At 36.9% G+C, this 19107-nt stretch overlaps 2 protein-coding genes across 2 annotated transcripts in view; one reads left to right on the top strand and one right to left on the bottom strand.

Moving 5' to 3' along the window:
* The window catches only part of LOC126747023 (uncharacterized), a 312317-nt gene that overhangs the window by 84485 nt on the left and 208725 nt on the right, over positions 1 to 19107 (bottom strand). The gene's annotated exons all lie outside the window — the stretch shown is intronic.
* On the top strand, positions 968 to 18542 carry LOC126747014 (glucose dehydrogenase [FAD, quinone]-like). Its single transcript, XM_050455487.1, has 7 exons — positions 968 to 1180; positions 7800 to 8012; positions 8064 to 8323; positions 9060 to 9502; positions 9556 to 9741; positions 17893 to 18232; positions 18282 to 18542. The coding sequence occupies exons 1-7, from the start codon at positions 1000 to 1002 to the stop codon at positions 18486 to 18488; spliced, it is 1830 nt and encodes a 609-aa protein (XP_050311444.1). The 5' UTR covers positions 968 to 999; the 3' UTR covers positions 18489 to 18542.

Genomic DNA, 19107 nt, shown 5'->3' with positions numbered 1-19107 from the left:
GAAAAGTAGACGATAATAAAGGGAGAAAAATTCGCTTCAATAAACAGGAAATTTTCCACCTTTATACACCCTTGCCTGCACTTCATTTATTATTTACCTTATCTAGTAAGGAAAGTAGCGCTTTCTACACTGGGCAACCCTTACACCCTTTTGACAATTGATGTTGGAATTTTTAATTAAGGTTTTATTCTCTAAAGCGTTCGATAAATATATAAAAGTTGACTACTAGTGTCATGATAATAGTTAGAGCCAACAACCAAAATCAACTGACGGAACAGTTGTAACTCAGGTTGTGTACCTGGGATATGCGATAACCAATACTAATCCCGGTGCACTGAGGAAATTATACGTAGATCAGCTATTGCAAAAACCCAATAGCTAAACTGTCTGTAAAATCTATAGAAAAGTCACAAAATCACTGTTGCGACCAAAATGGGACTGGTCAGTTGTCTAGTCTTCCCAATTTTCAATTCAGAATAATAATAGGTATTATTAATAATAGGCTATTATTGCGCAGGTCTTTCGAGAAAAGGTTCTTGACGTTTTCAAAAATTATTCTAAAGGTTCTAATGCCACTAAACGTCTTAACAGTATGACAAAGAAAAAACTGGAAATTATAAAAAAAATTCTTAAACTAAATGTCTGAAAATCATCAAAAATTCATATAATAATTCTAGTATTTTTGTACATCGAGTATTTTATACTTAACGAACCAGATAAAACGTTAAAATATATAATGGGGGCCATTTTCCTGCATAGTTCACCCTGTGTTTGTGACGTACAAAACAACTTAAAGGAAGTTAGGTTATGGTTACAGCTGATATGCTTGTTAATGTAATATTAAAATTAGTTATTCTGACATTTCTAAAAAGCTTGACTATCCTCACTAATTATATACATATATCTTTCCTTTTTTAATGGCTTAAGATAACATAAGTGAACGTATAAAAAGTATTATGATATATATTTAATTAAGTTGTTTTCGAAAATTTCTTGAAAATGTCGGTGACGCCAACGGTTTTGTTGGTAATTTTGAGTGTTTTTCATGTAAAAGGGAAAGTTTGGAACGAGTTTGTGGAGGAAATCGGGGATTATCTTGATAATATTCGAGGGAAATATTCGCCTATTAATAACGATGAGTTTTTTAAGGTCGAAAATCACTCAGATGTTGATGTAGTTGGTAAGAAATAATCAATATTTTCTAAAAAACTTTTATGAGAATCTTAATATTCTCATCTCGATGCTACTTATTTTCAGCTAATTTTGTCTTACACTTATTCCACATTTTGTGTACGACTGACGGTGTTTCCAAAAAATCAAAACACTGTTTTACACTATTAAAATATTCTTATCTTCATATTACTCATTTTTCGCTAATTTTAACTAATAAGGTCTTTAGTGTGTTCTAGCCAGGAACTTAATAAATATACCTGGACTGCCAATTCAATGAAAAATTAATGACCACTACAAGGCGGCCGCCATTTTGCGTGACTGTGTCCTTTCGATGTTGGTCACTCTGACAAATTTCAGTTGTGCCAATTGTAGGGAAATAAAATAATTGAGGTGTTTGAGAGGTTATGTTTACAAATGCAAAATAGAAACTTACATTTAGTTAAGAATTTAAGATGTCTTATAAATCATAATACCATGAAAATGATGATCTTCATTTAAATTTTTGCTTGTATTTACTTAACAAATTCAGTTAAAAACACTTTTATTTTCTTTCTATTTTTACTGTTACGACTTTTACTTTTCTTCTATGTACGGTGTTGCCACATTAGTAGGTACAACCATCTATAAAAATCAAAATATAGATGATTTTATGAGGGTTTGTAATTAGCAAGGGTTTATCCAGTGACCGCCTAAAGTTCCGAATAAATTCGATAAAAATTAGAGACATGATTTTTTGAGAAAACGCTCGGACCTGTCGATTTTTATTTTAAGTTGCGCATTATTTCACATAAATTTTTGTATACAGGGTGGAACAAAAAAAAGATATGACGTCATCAGAATTTTTTTTAAATGGAATGCTATATTTTTTATTGCATTTATGAAATATAGGCGAAATTCCAAGCAAGTTTTGTAATTTGGGTGTTTGCTTGGATAATGTCTTTGTAAGTCCCCATATCAATGTACTTTCATCACTTGTTGTACAACCCAATATCTCAGACCATGATGGTCAGCAGGTTGACTTTTCAGTACCTACATCCCGCAGTTTAATACATACAAAAAAAATATGCCGGCCTGTAACACAACATGGGCTTTTTAATTTCCATAACATTATTTCAGATACACCTTGGCATTTTGTATCAGAGCCTAACATATTGGTTGAAGAAAAGTTTATCACATTTCTAAACATTTTACAGGATACATGCTTGAAGTGTTTTCCCATAAAGCAGTTTACTGTGAGATCAGATCAATCCAATAATATTTCCTGGTTTAGTGACGAGCTTAGAGGGATGCGTGAGAGGCTTAGGTTTCTTGAATTGGTGAGTAAACAATACACAGGTGTATATCATAAAAATGTGTTTCTTCAGTACAGAAATAAATACAACAAAGCAATAAAAGTAGCAAAAATTAAAGCAAATGACCGACTCACTCAATCTTCAAGTAATCCTGGTCGCACTATGTGGCAAGTCATAAATAAATCTTGTGGCAATAAAACTGGAAGGGTTAGAGATTGTAGTCTTACAGCGAATGATTTTAACAACTTCTTTTTGGGTGTAGGTCAGGGTATCATGTCAGGAATGCCAATTTCAAATATTGATCCAATATCATTGATTCCCAAACATGATATTGTTTTTTCTTTCAATGAAGTATCCTATAACAAAGTCCGTGATATTATCTCCAGCCTCAAAAATAAAAATAGTAAGGATATTTTTGGTCTAAATGTTAAAATATTAAAATCAATTACAAATGAAATTATTGTTCCACTTACAAATTTAATCAATCTGTGCCTTAAAGAATCATGCTTTCCATCTGTTTTAAAGGAGGCACTTGTAATTCCTTTGTTTAAGAAGGGTGATTGCAATAAACCAGATAATTACAGGCCTATATCTCTTTTACCAATTGTGTCCAAGATTTTAGAGAGGTGTCTAGCTGAACAGATTGTGGACTTCTTTGAAAAAAACAACTTATTTAGCAAATGTCAATTTGGTTTTCGTAAAGACAAAAGTACAGTTCTGGGCGTCTTGGATTTGGTTTCAGATATTCTTGAAGGTTTTCAAAATTTTCAATATGACACAGTTCTTTGCTGCGACCTGAGTAAAGCTTTTGATTGCGTCGACCATGGGATCCTTCTTGGAAAGCTCAAAGCCTATAATTTTAATCCATCAAGCGTTCAACTTATGAAATCTTACCTTGAGGGCAGGTGTCAGTCTGTGAGTTTTGCTGGGGTGGCGTCGGCAATAGGCGATATTACAATGGGTGTGCCTCAGGGGTCAATTCTGGGACCCATTCTTTTTTTAATATATATCAATGATCTTCCACTAATTAGTGAATATGCAAAATTTACCCTCTTTGCCGATGACACCACAGTATCCTTTCGGGCTGACACTCTGGGTGCTTCCCTGGAGGGATCCCTGGTGGCGCGGGAAGGAGTTGAAAGCTGGTTCTGCAGCAATCGGCTTCTCATGAACTCAGATAAGACACTTAAAATCATTTTCTCTATGAGGGAACTTGGGCAGGTGGAGTCTGCTGACACAGCTAAATTCCTAGGAGTCACACTAGACCAACGTTTACATTGGGGTCATCACATCAACCAACTGACTTTAAAGCTAAACAAAGCTGCCTATCTAATAAGAGGGCTCAGGGATATGGTCTCAGCAGCAGTTCTGAGAACTGCATACTTTGGTGTTTTCCATTCACACTTGTCATATAGTGTTCTAGCCTGGGGACATGCATCTGATACCAAACGTGTGTTCGGTATACAGAGAAGGGTGATAAGGGTACTAGCTGGTCTTGCATATAGGGAGGACTGCAAGGCAGCCTTTAAACAACTTGGCATTCTCACCCTGCCCTCAGTGTACATTTTGGAAAACCTTCTGTATGTTAAACGTAATACTCAGTCTTTTACTACTCACCAAGATATACATGGCTATAATACTCGCCATAGAACTGACTTTGTACCTCCTTACTGCCGTCTGGAAAGGTGTCGGGATGGACCGGGCTTTTGGGGAATAAAATTATTTAATGCTCTTCCCTCTGAAATAAAATACTTACCTCTAAACAGTTTTAAAACAAAAATCAAAAAAGTTTTATTAGTGAATGCTTTTTATTCATTAGAGGAGTTTTTTAACCACATATTTTAAGGTGATTTTACTGTGTTTTTATAACATCATTTATTGTTTTAGTTATAGTCGAATTTTAATTTAATGTTCTTAGTGTTAGTACTGTTAAGTAGTCTGTTTTGACTTTACCTATGTATTTTTTGACTTGTGTAAAATTTATATTACTGGCATCAATAAAAATTATGATTATGATTATGATTATGATTGTATAACACACCTTATCTCAAAACTCAACTGTTTCCGAAATATTTCAATTTCCGACAATATATGTGCACCAACGTGCACATGCTTGCATGAAACTTAGATCAAGTGGATACGCTTTCAGCTGAAGGAGTGACATTCTGCCTAAAAAGGGACTGTATGCTCTTACTGCACTTTTTAAAGGGAACGATTACGCCTACTACATTTCTGTGTAAATTGTGGAGTTTCGAATTGTATATTGTCCAGAGTTAGACCCCGAGTTCATGACTCCTAGTATATTATTGATTAGTCTTTCCATATCTTGACGAGATTGTACGCCCTGTCGCCTTCATACATGGTTTGTACATTCTATGTAGTACTCTTTAATCCTCTCAGGGATTCTTCGCACCCTATGCTCATCTAAGCTGTTGAGGACTACTTATACCGGTAGTCATTCGGTTAAATTTTCGACATACCCTCACTTCGTTTAGCCTACAGACAAATGCAGTTGCCGGGGTGTAGTCATAGGCGAGAGTTTGGAGTGTTTTACCAAGACCAGTTATCAAAAACCATCTCTTGTCTATGACGCTCGATGTGGTCGTTCCGATAAAGGATGCTACCTCTATAACACAACCCTACACCCCAGTATCAACTGAGAGTGATATAGAAATAAACTCGAAGAGATCAGAAGGTTATAGTGAATAAAGAGTGGTTAACAATGTTCTTTAAAACACACTACAGCAAGGATCTGTACAGCTTGGTCCGGCTGGAATTTCTCCAAAGTATTGTAATGATATTACTGGCGCTTGCTAATTTTCCACCCTCAAGTTTCATGTGGATGAGGGACCACGGCCTATCGGGTTGCCTTTAAACAGTGGAGAAAGTAATCCAGGTCTTCTGTGTGAGTAAACCATTAGGCAACATTAAAACAAAATCACATGGTGTTACATTATTCACGTATTAAATAAGGATAAAGCTATATCACCTGTTACAGGCGATATACCCAAGCGCCAAAAACTAGGCAATCCGCTATATTCACATGTCAAACGTCAGCGTCGTCAACTTATAATATATTTTTTGTTGGCAACACTGAAAATGTTCAGAGTGACCAACATCAAAAGGACACAATTACTATAAAAATGGTAGCCACCAGGCAGTGGTCACTTTTAGGTATCGTGGCCATATGCATTAGCAGTCCAGGTATATTTATTAAGTTCGTGGTTCTAGCCCATCTTACCACATCCTGTAGTTTCTAGTTCTTCTCTGATATCTTATTTTATCCCTGAAGGTAACAGCCTTGATGTTTTCAATATTCCTTTGGTTGCTGATGTTTGATGTTATCATATTTTGTAAATCCTCAACTTGTTCTCTTTACTCATCATTTTATTTTATTATATATCTCACAGGTATCTGTTGACTCTTGTTTCTTTTCGTAATCGTAATAATGCTATTTTCTTTGCAACAATGAATAACTGGGACATTCACATGGCAATCGTGATTGTCTAAGACTAGTATAACTGGATCTTTAATTGATGGTTTCACATGATTCTTGAAGTGATTTAAATACTGCAAAAACAATGTGTCGTTTGACCAAACGGACGGATTTGCACTTCCTATGGTTCTAACGGGACAACCCTGCAGCATATGGGCCTTAAAATTTACTCTTGGGAATATTATCATTGGCGGGATGTGATTGCCAATTGCATTTATTGAGGCTATAGATGTAATATTTTGCCCTCGTTCTGCACTAGTCATTTGACCCAACTGTTTTATTCCCTTGGGTCCGAATATTTTTTGTGGCAAATTGACAGTTGTTAGGCCTGTCTCCTCGCAGTTGATTGGTTGTCGTTGTTGATCGGGCCAAACTCGTAGGCTCGGGTTTCCGAAGAGACAAATCTGCATATCTTTTAAGGAACTGCCTTAGCCCTACCTTTCCAGCTATCTTATTTTGGTCCCAAGAAGGAGGATGTAAGTTGCAATTGCATACTGGTATGCTAAGGTACGAACATCCATTTTAGTCAACCCATAATGCAGGCGTGCAGCAGAGAAAAGATAGGTTTTTAACTCAACCTCTTCTTTTTTATTAAAAACCTGATTCACATTATTGACAGCAACATATGAAAATTGTGCAGCTTCCGAATTTCTGTAGGATTCGTGTCTGGTAAGCGTAGTTTTGGATATGTTAATAGCATCTTGCCGCTTCCCTAATTGATAACTTCCCACTGATACATTTTTTAGCTGCTGCAATTATATCCTGGGAGTTTATATGCGCTCTTTTTGTACCTACTTTACTTCAAGGCATTTTAATATGAGTATCTGAAATAAGAGAAAGTCTTTTAAGGTTTATCTATATAATTAAAATAAAAGTAAAAATGATATTATTTTCAATAAGATTGTGCTTTGTAATAAGGCATGTACCTTGGACGGTCCAAGGTACATGACCTTTCAGTAACCTAAGGTACACAACGGTATTATTTCAGCAATTCTTTGCCTTCTACTTTAATGCCTTTAAGTAAAAAATACATTTATTAATGTAATAATAAAAATAATTATAACGGATGTTGATGGATAACAAACTGTTCAATAAATTACTTACCACGATGCAAAACACAAAACATTCTATAGAAACCCGCACGACTGATTTTTGACATATATATATAGCTGCCACCTATCGACTGTATCTTTAAACAACTTATTTAGACACATCAAAGAAATATTAATAGTGAGTAGAAAATAAAATACACTGACCCGAGGTACAGAGCGGTCCAAAGTACAACACTCTCCCCTACAGTTGAATATTGCCTGGTTCAATATCTAATTTAGTCGTGCACAAGAACGACTAATTAGATTAGAGAGATCCTTAAGATTTACTTTATAAATCACAATCCTCAACTCAATTATTATTTAGAGTATGTTTTGATTCAGACAGTATACGTCTTCAATCAAATGTTCTAGTTTTCGTGGATTGCAACCTCCTTATATCTAAATCAAGTTCATTGTAGAACAAGTTGTAACCCTCGTATCTCGGGCTGCCCTTCCTTCGTTTTTTTGTTTCGAAGAAAAGGAAAATATCGATCTCATTGGTTCCTAGTTCGAACCTGGCCTCTATTGTCCCAATATATGATCCAACTCCACCTGCAGTGCTGTTGGATGGATTGAGTAATTTGACAGCATTATTGCTGGTCAAAACCTCGGTTAAAGGAGAAGGGTTTTCTTAAAAAATTGAAGCTCAAAAAGCACTTTTAAAGATCAAAATATTCTGATCGTCATGATATTCATTTTCAGCTAGTAATTTACCGTGTCCAACATTCAACAATAACTTTCCTCTAGATTACGGCTCATTCGACTTCATAGTAGTCGGAGCAGGTGCTGCCGGCTCCGTCCTAGCAAACCGCCTCACCGAAGAATCATTCAGCGTCTTACTCCTCGAAGCAGGAGACGAGGGCGCAGACTTCCTCACCATCCTCGGACTCTCCACGTTTACGACCAACTCCAAATGGAACTGGGGCTACACCACCACCACCCAGAGCAACTCCTGCTACAGTACGTCATCTGAACTTCCAATTTTCCATCTACCGAGAATTTATTTTTTAGATATGCCGAGGCAAAAGTGCATGTACACGAGGGGCAAAGCGTTGGGCGGCAGTACTGTGTACTCCGGAATGTATGTGAGAGGCAACGCCCGTGATTATGACAAGTGGGAGGCCTTGGGAAACCCTGGATGGTCCTACAAGGATTGTTTGCCTTACTTTAAGAAGTCCGAGAGGGCTCAGTTCGATCACGTGATCGATAAGGAGTACCATGGGTTCGATGGGGTGCAGGCCATTGGAATACCACCTGATACCGAAGGCCTCGTGAGTACTTTAATAGACCTTTTAAGGGGGTGAGTTATGGAGGCACTAGGGTTTTGTCGTATGAGGAAGATGAAAAGGTCTTCAGAAATATCCAATTACAGAGTAGGGATTTAGGAAAGGCTGATCCTATTTTTCTTAGTCATTTCTTTTTTAGCATACATTTCTTAAACTACCAACAAAAATACTAAAAATATAAAAGTGGTTTGTTAAGTGTTTGTATATTCTACATATAGAGATTGGAGAATCTAAATAATAATTGGTTCGGGCAACATCTAAAAAAATTAAGGAAGACTATTTCAGAACGATTTTATCTTTTTCTGATTTTGAAATATTTGGAAAAAATCACAACCTTATTTTGACAACCAATCCTTTCGAAAATCTGATGAGCAATATTCTTTTAAGTTATTCTTATAAGTTATTGTTCTCTGAACATCATTTGCAGGTGATTCAAGGGCTCCATATACCATGATGTTATTAACTCGGACCGAACGCTCATGAGATTTTTACAAAACTTGCTCCACATTAAACGGTGTTTGCTGGGTCACACTAAGTTTCTGCATTTTTTAGTAAGAATATTAACTTCCTCTTGCAACTCGTGCACCTTCCATAGAATTAACGGAGCATCTTTAAAGGCATCTCGGAATTCACTACGCAGATACGCAGATCTTTTCTGAAACACAATTAGAAAGTATAGTACAGAAGATGAATAAATTTTTTATTTATGGTTTTTTTCCAGACCACCAAGCTACTAGAGGCGGCAAAATACATCAACAAATCGGTCATAGACTTTAACGGCGCGAGTCAGGACGGTATTGGCAGATGTCAATTCTATGTGGATTTCAACAGGAGAACGAGCGGCAACTACGCCTACATACAACCGGTGATTAACAGGACAAACCTGAACGTGACCATAGAGGCCCTAGTGACGAAAATTTTACTTGATCCAGACCAAAAAACGGCCCAAGGGGTGGAATTTTACAAAAAGGGCCAAAGGTACATGGCGAAGGCCAATAAAGAAGTGATCGTCTCCGGTGGAGCCATAAACTCACCCCAGCTGCTCATGCTATCTGGAATTGGCCCCAAAGAAGAGCTGGACAAGCATAACATTGAGGTTGTAGAAGATTTACCTGTTGGCAAGTACTTGTCTGACCATATGTCTTATACGGGGATCTGCTTTAGGTACTATTAAGAGAAAATTTGTTAAAATCTTGTGCAATTGTCGACGCTTTCAGTACAAATCAGACGTTTTACAATAACTCCTTGCTGCAAAATCTGGAGAGGTGGAAAAAGGGACTGAGGACCTTAACCGAGAGCGGTCGTATCCAGACGGTTGGTTTCGTCGGTTTCGACGAGGAGGAGGGGGTGCCTTTAGTGCTGTTCGCTTTGGCACTAGGAGGTGTTGGGGGATATATGGATCCGTAAGATATTTTCAATATAATAAATTTTCCCGGGAAAAAAACGAGTTTCTAGTTAGATAGCGCCACGGTCTTAAAACGGGCACATTATTTGTTTGACCTTAACTCGTGTTTTGAAGCATGCCTAGTAGATAACGCCACAACTACGTAGACCTAAATGTATGTGGGAATGATTAGTGATGCATTATTTGTCCAAAACTATATTGGAATCTATATCTTTAGGTCTATAGATGTTTAATATAATATGGGTTCCATACAACAAAGGCATATTCTATTTTTGGTCTTATGTAACTTTTGTATAGAGTGGATATCATTTCAATAGAATGGTCCCTAAAAGCTTGTTTTATCAGACAGACTAGCGAGTTTGCTTTTTTACAAATTCTGGTTATATGACGTTCCCATTTTAGGTCTGATGTTATTAGGACTCCTAGATCATTTTGTTCGTTCACTGATTTTAAGGCACATCCATCCAGAAAATATTTATTATCAGGATTATCTATACCGATCCTCAACACTGTGCATTTGGATGTGTTTAGTTTCATACCCCATTGCCTTGACCACATCTCAACATTTTGCAGGTCTGCCTGGAGCAGCGCTGCGCTGGTTAGAGGATTAGCATATATTTTGCAGTCATCTGCAAACAGACTTGTGTCCATCTTTATAAGCCCAACTAGATCAACCAAATATGATGTAAAAAGCACTGGGCCAACTACCGATCCCTGGATAACGCCGCTGCTCACTCGATGTGGACTGGACAGCTCCCCATTGACTATAACCTGGTAGAATCTCTCATTCAGTAATGCCTTGATCAGATCAAGCAGCTTTCCTCTGACTCCAAAATGCTCCAGCTTTGCCATTAAGAGCTTGTGCGGGACTTTATCAAATGCATTTTCATAGTCAAAAATTATTATGTCTGTTGGCTGGCCATTGTCGTGATTTTTTGTCCAGTCATTCAAACACTCTAAAAGGTTTGTTGTTGTTGAACGTTTAGGCAAAAATCCATGCTGAGAGGCAGGTATGAAACCATTTTCCAGAAAGAATGCTATGAACTCCTTAACTATTACTTTCTCCATGTATTTCAGTGGGTTGCATGTGAGGCTGATAGGTCTGTAGTTTTCCGGTTTGTTCCGTTCTCCCTTCTTGAACAGTGGTGTCACAATTGAATGTTTCCATTCTTCTGGTATCTTTCCTTGTTCTAAGCATTCCTGCATTGTCCCCGAAAGCAAGGGACTGAAGGAATTTCTGCAATTTTGAAGGAAAACTGTTAAGATTTTATCTGGTCCTGGGCTTGAATCCCTTTTCATATTTTCAAGCGCTTCTTCGACTTTCTCTTTTGTAAAATGAATAGTTACAATTGAGGGTTGCACCCTGCGGTGATTAGGCAATAATGGAATTGGATATGAATCCTTCGTGAATACTGTATCAAACTGTTATGCGAATGTTTCCGCCATGGATTTGCTGTCTAGAAACTGCTGGGTTGCTGTATCTTTTAGGGTTATGGTTGAGATTTTCGAGTTTAAGTTGGCCGAGTTTGCAAGACCATTTTCATATTTCTTTCTGGCGTCGAAGAACTTATGTTTGGTAATATTATTTTGGCACATACAGGCTTGATATTTGTCCTGAGTTTTGTTTGTTATATACTTTTCCCATAGTTTTCGTTTTTTGTTAATTTCTTTGAAAATATTTTCATTTATTCATGGTTTTTAGGGGTTTGTTTTCACACGTCTGGTAGGAATATATTGTTCGATAGCACCATTCACAACGTTTTATTTTTCAATTTATTTTAAAGCCATTAATTTTTTCCTTGGCCAGAATACATACACCTCCCCCTTTTTGATTTTAACGGTCTCTGCGGTATGTATTATATCCATCTATGCTAATCAGGCTATCACTTATGCCGCCCTGCAGCCATGTTTCTGTCAGCATAATAAAAGTGGGATTCGCTGTTGCAACTCTTGCTTTCCATTCGTCTACAAAACATCAACTACCCCGGAGCAATTTAGTTTTTTTCGGCCTTTTCGATAATTGTAGGTATACCATTTAAGTACTTTATGATTAGATTGGTCCTTCCTTCTGCCTTTTGTTCCTCTAAGTCGGCCAGAACCCCCTTCAAGAACGTTCTCTGGGCCTCTGTTTCATCGTTTTTCATGTAAATGCCTGGTTGTTTCTCCTCAAGTAACTTCCTACTCTTGAGGGCCTTCAGAGCTTCTTCTTTTGTTGGCAGGATCACTCTAAGGGGCGTTCGTTTATTCGCAGCTTCTCTTCCTAGCCTAAATATTTTGGTCTCTTCTGGCAGAGCGAGATTCATCCCCAAAAAAAGACCTGTTACCTTTTGTAGGTCATCTTTTGCTTTTTCTTGAGGGCTATCCTTGTTCGACTCTTTAACACCAAATATTAGGACGTTGGTCGCTCTTCGCCCTCTTTCCTTTATCTCAAACAAGGTCGGTTTAATGCTTACTTTAGCTGGTGCTTTCATAGTATCCACCCTCTTCTCGAGTTTTTTTAATGCATCGGCATAGCTTGTTTCAGGTAGTTTTTGGTTACTTGACTTATATCATTTCTTAATTCTTTGATTTCCTTCCTAACTTCTTCAGATTCTCTTTTTCTTCTTTCCATGGAACCTTTCAGGGTATCCACCACATTGTTAAGCAAGGCCAGGTTCTCGGCCGTTTTGACACCCTGTTCCTTAACTGCTTTTAACTCAGCGTCAGTCCTATCTGCTTTACTTTATATTTGAGGTAGCTTTCTGATGGAATCCTTGCATTCCGGGCAAAAGTACATAGTAGCTCGCACGGCACTGGGAATTACTCTCACTTCCTGTGCCATTAAGCCGGTACACTCCCCACATATGATCCTCTTGCAAATATCACAAGGATACCCAAATAGTTTCTCCTTATTCTCCTTCAGAACGCAATGCTGATTGCATATATATAGATAATTATGTTCTGCTTATGTATGTGACACATGTTGCTAAATAAATATATATTATTATATTATAATAAAAATTACTGCTGGAAAAACTTAAATGATTTTGCTTAAAAGACTCCCGTTATTTTTACTTTATTATCCTAAGCTTTAATAAATATTTTAACATACCAGTGATTTTGACTAGAAAAACCTTCAACAAAATTACTGCTGGTTATCATAAAGAAAAAGTCACATCTACATATGCAGACAGATGTGCAGGGACACGCCTGCATATGAAGACGCAATTTGATCGTCCCCAGAGGACAAGTCTTCAATTGCAGTCGTTATTAGCGTGTACTAAGGTTCAGAAAGATCTGTTGTGTCCCACTAAATACTACAATAATACTGAGAATCGAAAGCGTATAGTATGCATATATGTAACCTGCGCATGTGTTGACAGTCAGCTGATCTTTTGGCGCCAAGACTGCAGTGCAGACAAAATCTACATAAGGTTAGACAATCAGACGTGGTTTGTGTCCCAATAAAGTGCACCTGTGTTCGGTAAGTTTTAGAGAAGAAAAATAAGTAGTAGGGGCTCATTTTTTTCTTGGAAATTGTATTTACATATGGTTTTGGCCAGTTTCAATCTGGAGTTGGTGGTGATAATAGAAAACTAACATTGAAAAGTAGTGCACACAATAAATAACTAGGGCACAGTATAATATTTTGTTTTTACACGTTTTTGCTTATGTAGCTGCAGCTGTGTAGCCTGAAAATTCGTTGTGTGGTAGTTAGGTTAGGTTCAAATTTTTTTTATGTGTATAGATTTTGGTAACCAAAACAGATAAAAAACATCTCATTGCATGATCCCCTCCTCGCCAGAAAATCTAGGCAAGTACATACTGTGAATGGATATTCGGTATTATATTAGCTACTTGTCTCGGCAGTACCAGTAAAATTCTATTTTTTTTGCAGAAAAATGGACGAAAAAGAAGAAGCTAGGCTGTTGAAGTTTTATGATGAAGTCGAGACTGCTGAATCAGCATCGTCTAGTTGACGAGTGAGGATCCTTATCATAACTCTGAAAGTGGGGATAAAGACTATGTTCCATCAAATAATAGCTGTGATGAAACTCAAGAAAGTACCGCTTCTGAGAACGAGGATATCAGTTCAGCATCGAATGACGCTCAACCTTCGTTACCATCGCCAAGCTCTAATCAGTCAGACAGCGATAAGGAATGGCACAGCGACGTTGAAGACATTCCGGATTTCAACTTTGACAACGCAAATGCTGGGATCAAATTAAGATTTGATCATGTACCATCACCGCTGGAAGTTTTCAAAACTTTGTGGGATGATGAAGTGATGGATCTTTTGATATGGAAACGACCCAACAGACTCCATGCAAGGTATGCGCGAATGGCATCATTGCCGAACACCAATTTTGAAGAAATGTGTAAGTTTTTTGGATTGTCACTTCTTCAAGCCCAAATACGTTTTCCAACTCTGCGAAAAATATTCTCCTTGGATCCCCTTTACTATCATCCCATATTTTCCAACGTAATGACTGGAGTAATTACTACGGGCGTTCAACTAAACCAAGGAAAAAGGAAATGTCGATCGTCTGAATAAAGTTACTTCTCTGCTACAAATTTTGATACGCAATTATCAAAAAGCCTTTTCCCCGGAAGAGGCATTAGCACTGGATGAGTCGCTTTTATTGCACCGAGGCAGATTGAGCTTTAGGCAATATATAAAAAATAAAGGTGCCAAATATGGAATTAAATTCTTTGAATTATGCTCTCCAAATGGGTACAATCATAACATTGAAATATATAAAGGAAAACAGGACGATGGAGAAGTTTCCAAGCTACAGGCAATGGTATTCAGACCAATGCAGCCATTTTTAGATAAAAGTCATCACTTGATAATGGACAATTATTATAATAGCATGGGGTTGTTCAAAATTCTCCCTCGTAGAAAAACTCACACGACAGGTACTTTGAGATCAAATCGAAAACAAAACCCAAAAGTAGTTACAACAAAAAGACTCAAAAGAGGCGACCATATTTGGAAAAGAAATAGTAAAGTGTATGTCAGCAAATGGAAGGACAAACGCGATTTTTTGTGCATTACTACCAAATTTCACCCAACGATGATAGAGATTTCGAATTCTTATGGGAAAAAACTACAAAAGCCAAAAGAAATTCACGAATATAACATGAATATGTCAGGGGTAGACAGATGTGATCAGTTTACTTCCTATTATAGCTGCCCCAGAAAATCAATCAGATGGTACAAAAAGGTGATATTTCATCTGTTAGATGTTACAGTTATAAATAGTTTCTTGCTGTATCAAGATATCACAAAATCAAAAACAAATTTAGTTCAATTTCGGGAGAGTATCATTAGGGGATTACTTGGGATTCCAAACAATTTGAGAGACGGAATAAAACTGGTGAACCAAGGTGCAGCAAAAGCTGCAAAAGTTTCAGTCCCTGCGGCACACGTTACAGCTGAGGAGAGAATTGTACCTAAAGTTCTACATGTCTTAGAAAAAATACCAGTCCCGCCCAACTCTAAACGCAAAAGTCATTTCCTGCGATGCTGGGAGTGTTCTAAGCATGACAAACGCGGGCAGACATCATGGAGATGTAAGGTTTGCGAAACGCATCTTCGCGCAAAAAATCAAACGCAATTTCGGTTTTTGTAATACCTATGTTATAAGCATATGAATTAATATTTTTGTAGTTTCTTACTTTTGTGAATAAAAACTTTTATTTTTATACATGATATATTATTTCGTAGTACCTATGCCACCTTTCAATAAATAAGCAGTCTTGTCCCTATATAACGCAAGTTGTTATCCAAAGGGACAGGTCTGCAATAGCAGTCTGGCTGTTTCTTTACGAAAAAACACCACAAAAAAAATTCTAACTGACATATAATTTATGACCTTAAGACATGCCGATTCTAAAAAAAAAAATGTCCCAGGAAGACCCCAAAAAATTTTGTTTTGTCCGCGAATGGGTTAAGAAAAAAGTGAGTTAATTAGTGCCAACTGAATTTAATCTCACTGATATGATACATATTTTTTTAACATTGATGAGAAAAAAATCAATCCTGTACTAATCATATTTATGTTTCAAATACTTTATATCGTATTAATAAAGTATCACTCTTTAACTTAATTTACGTGATTATTTTAAATCACAGCTGAGGTTAAAAATATCTCATTCAAAGTTCTTGTCTATCATAAGCAAGAAACTTTTTTTCTTGATTGTGAGGTTGGCTGCACATAAAAAAGATTGTTGTGTTAAACTAATATTTGCTTATTTTTAAACCTGCGAATGTTAAAAATCATTACTGTGATAATAATTTTATTATTTCAGATACTTTACTTTCATACTATATTATAAGCTTTCAGTCGATTTTGTTCAAATTTAACAGTGATAATCAGGGCAGTAAGAGGCTAATTTAGCCCCAATTAGATTAAAATTATTATGTCCAGTGGCGTTCCGAAAGACACCCTAACCAATATTTTTGACAAAAACATTATGCGCTATAAAAAATAATCACATAACTTAAGAATTTGTAACAGCAATGTTTTAAAAGTAATAAAAAATTAGAGTACCATGTAAGGAAAAACAAATACTATTCAAAGAAATCTGACTTTGACATAACTTACTTAAAACAGTGCGTACTTAACGATTGCAATTATTTGAAGTGTTTCGAAGAGTATTAAGCTAATAAAATTACTAATATTGGAAAATGGCTCAATTTACAAACACAGAAATGGCCGATATGCATTTGGTTTATGAAGTGACTGAAGGCAATTCTAGCACAAGAGTAATTCTTCATTTACCAAGAAAGATACCCTCATCGCATTATACCAAATAGACAAACATTTGTAAGAATACATCAAAGGCTGTGCGAATCAGGCATATTTCAAAGGTCGGCTGCTGTCATTGGGAAACCTGCCACAGTAAGAACAGTGGAGATTGAGCGTAGCTCCGATACAAGTACACGCAAAATTGCAGAACAATTAAATAGTTCTCTTTACTGTATGGCAGGTTTTAAGAAAATATCAACTGTATTCTTACCATATAAAGCGTGTTCAAGCATTATTACCTGCCGATATTCCCCAACGAGTTATTTATTGCAAAAACAAATAGCGTTTCCAAGATTTCTATCCAGTATTTTATTTATCGATGAAGCGTGTTTTTCCCGAAATTCAATTATGAACTTTCACAATTATCATATCTGGGCTGAAGAAAATCCCCATGCGGTTACATCAGAACAGTAAATTTTCAGCAACAGTTTCCGTGAATGTTTGGGTTGGTATTGTAGATTGGACCTCATTTTTTACCCCCGAGATTAAATGAATTTATTTTACCTGAACTATTAGAAAATATCCCGCTGGAAGTAAGAGGAGGAATGTGGCTCATGCATGATGAAGCTCCACTTCACTTCAGCATAGTATCTCGCCAATTTTTGGAGAAAACTGGATCGTCCGCGCAGGTCCACAGTCATGGCCACCCAGGTCACCGGATTTAAATCCGTTAAATTTTTTTCTTTGGGGGCATTTAAAGTTCTTTGTTTACAAAACTCCAGGCAATACTGAAGAAGATTTAACCCAACGGATACGGGATTCAGGTGATCAGATAAGACATACGCCGGGAATATTTCAAAGAGTTCGGCAATAAATGTTAAGACGAGCTAATGTTTGCATTGAAGGAGGGCATTTTCAGCAACTATTTTATTGTTAATTTTTTTTTATTGAAATATAAATTTAAGGGTAGAAATAGGTTTATTTAAATTTGAACAGAATCGACTGAAAGTTTATTCAGATATTTAGGAAAAACCGATTTTTGAAAAAAGTTTGACACCCTGTATCTTGAAAATGAAGCATTTCTGGACCTATGTTTTTGTGAACTTTTTATCCTAAAATTACTCATAGAATCGCCTCCTGGAGTTTGGCCACGTACTTATATAACACCCTGTATAATACTATATCAGGGAATGCGAATCTTTAGCCAGTTTTAGGAAAATGATATAAATTGGTTGTTAAAGTGATCAACTTTCTTCACTTAAGCTGTTGTCTGTATTTGGAGCCGGATAACTTGATAAGTTCTGCCTGAATTACTTGGCAGCGTAAGAAGCGTTTATAAGGCACTTTTTCTCATTACAAAACCGTCACTATCACCCTTTTATCTTTAGCCGTTTTTGAGATATTTTATTTTTTAGGCCTCCGGATCAGCATACTGACGCCCTTCACACCTACAACCCCTTAACCCAGGTGTGCGCCGCACTGATCCTATTGCAACCAAAATCTGTGGGCGAGGTCACCCTGAAGTCAAACGACCCAAGGGATTTTCCAAACATCAACCCCAACTATTTGACTACGCCTTATGATTTTTACGCTTACAATAGCGGGATCCAGGAGGTGATTAAACTCCTCGATTCCGAGGTCTTTAGGTCATGGAATGCCACACTGAACGTCCCGAGATTGCCCCACTGTGATAACGAATATCACAAATTAACCACGGAATGGTGGTTTTGTAACTTGGTGGATATGGCTGGACCGGTAAGTTTGAATAAATTATCCGTCTTTGTTCTGCAGAGTTTCTTTCCAGGGGTCGCACCCTATAGGTACGACAAGGATGGGAACTGATCCGAAGTACTCAGTGGTTACTCCAGAGCTGAAAGTTCACGGGTTTAAAAACTTGAGGGTTGTGGATGCCGGGGTGATTCCCCATCAAACTTCGGGAAACATGAACGCCCCCACTGTGATGATTGCCGAGAAGATTTCAGATGTTATTAAGAAAGCTTGGAGCTCTTAAGGATTGTTTTAATTATAATTTATTAATTAATATACGTTATAAGTACCACCTGAAGCTGAAAATAATTTCCTTAATTTTTCAGGCAGTTTCCATTCGACTCCAACTGCCTGAAAGCAATTAACAAACGACCTTAACTACCTGCATTTTTTAAAAACATTTTCCAACCTCTTCCTCCGACGTGTATCATTTCCAGTTGGTTAATGCCAGTTCTGGAAAATGTGTTTTCTTGCCGAAAAATATTGTCGTCTCACACAATAGAGGGAAACAGTAGACCTAATTCCATCACAATTCCGTGCCATTTGAGTTAACAGGGACAATGAATTTAAAGCTGGAGGAGCTTTTCCTTAGTGAAAGGATTTGCCTGGATCCCGTTCTGTCCGGCCAAGTTTATCTGGCAACTGACAAAGACTCACATGAAACACTCCCTCGGATTCATCATTTAATTTTAATTAAAGTTTTAGGGCAGATTAGTTGAAATAATTTCAATTTATATAGATTGGAGGTTTTTCTCTGTATTGTTTTTGCACCTTGATTAATAATTAAAGGGCATTTTTCTCCTAATTATAAAACTTAGTTAGTTATATATTTTTATCTTTAGTAGGTAGTTTTTGAGATATTT

The sequence above is a fragment of the Anthonomus grandis genome, chromosome 18 (genome assembly GCF_022605725.1).
Source record: "Anthonomus grandis grandis chromosome 18, icAntGran1.3, whole genome shotgun sequence".
Taxonomy (NCBI): domain Eukaryota; kingdom Metazoa; phylum Arthropoda; class Insecta; order Coleoptera; family Curculionidae; genus Anthonomus; species Anthonomus grandis.
The sequence above is the reverse complement of the archived record's forward strand: the minus strand, read 5'-3'. Positions and strand labels throughout refer to the sequence as shown.

Coding starts and splice junctions, on each gene's coding strand:
- LOC126747014 (XM_050455487.1), top strand. CDS start 1,000: ATGTCGGTGACGCCAACGGTTTTGTTGGTAATTTTGAGTGTTTTTCAT. Junction 9,742..17,892: donor GTTGGGGGATATATGGATCC/GTAAGATATTTT, acceptor TTTATTTTTTAG/GCCTCCGGATCAGCATACTG. Junction 18,233..18,281: donor TGGTGGATATGGCTGGACCG/GTAAGTTTGAAT, acceptor GTTTCTTTCCAG/GGGTCGCACCCTATAGGTAC.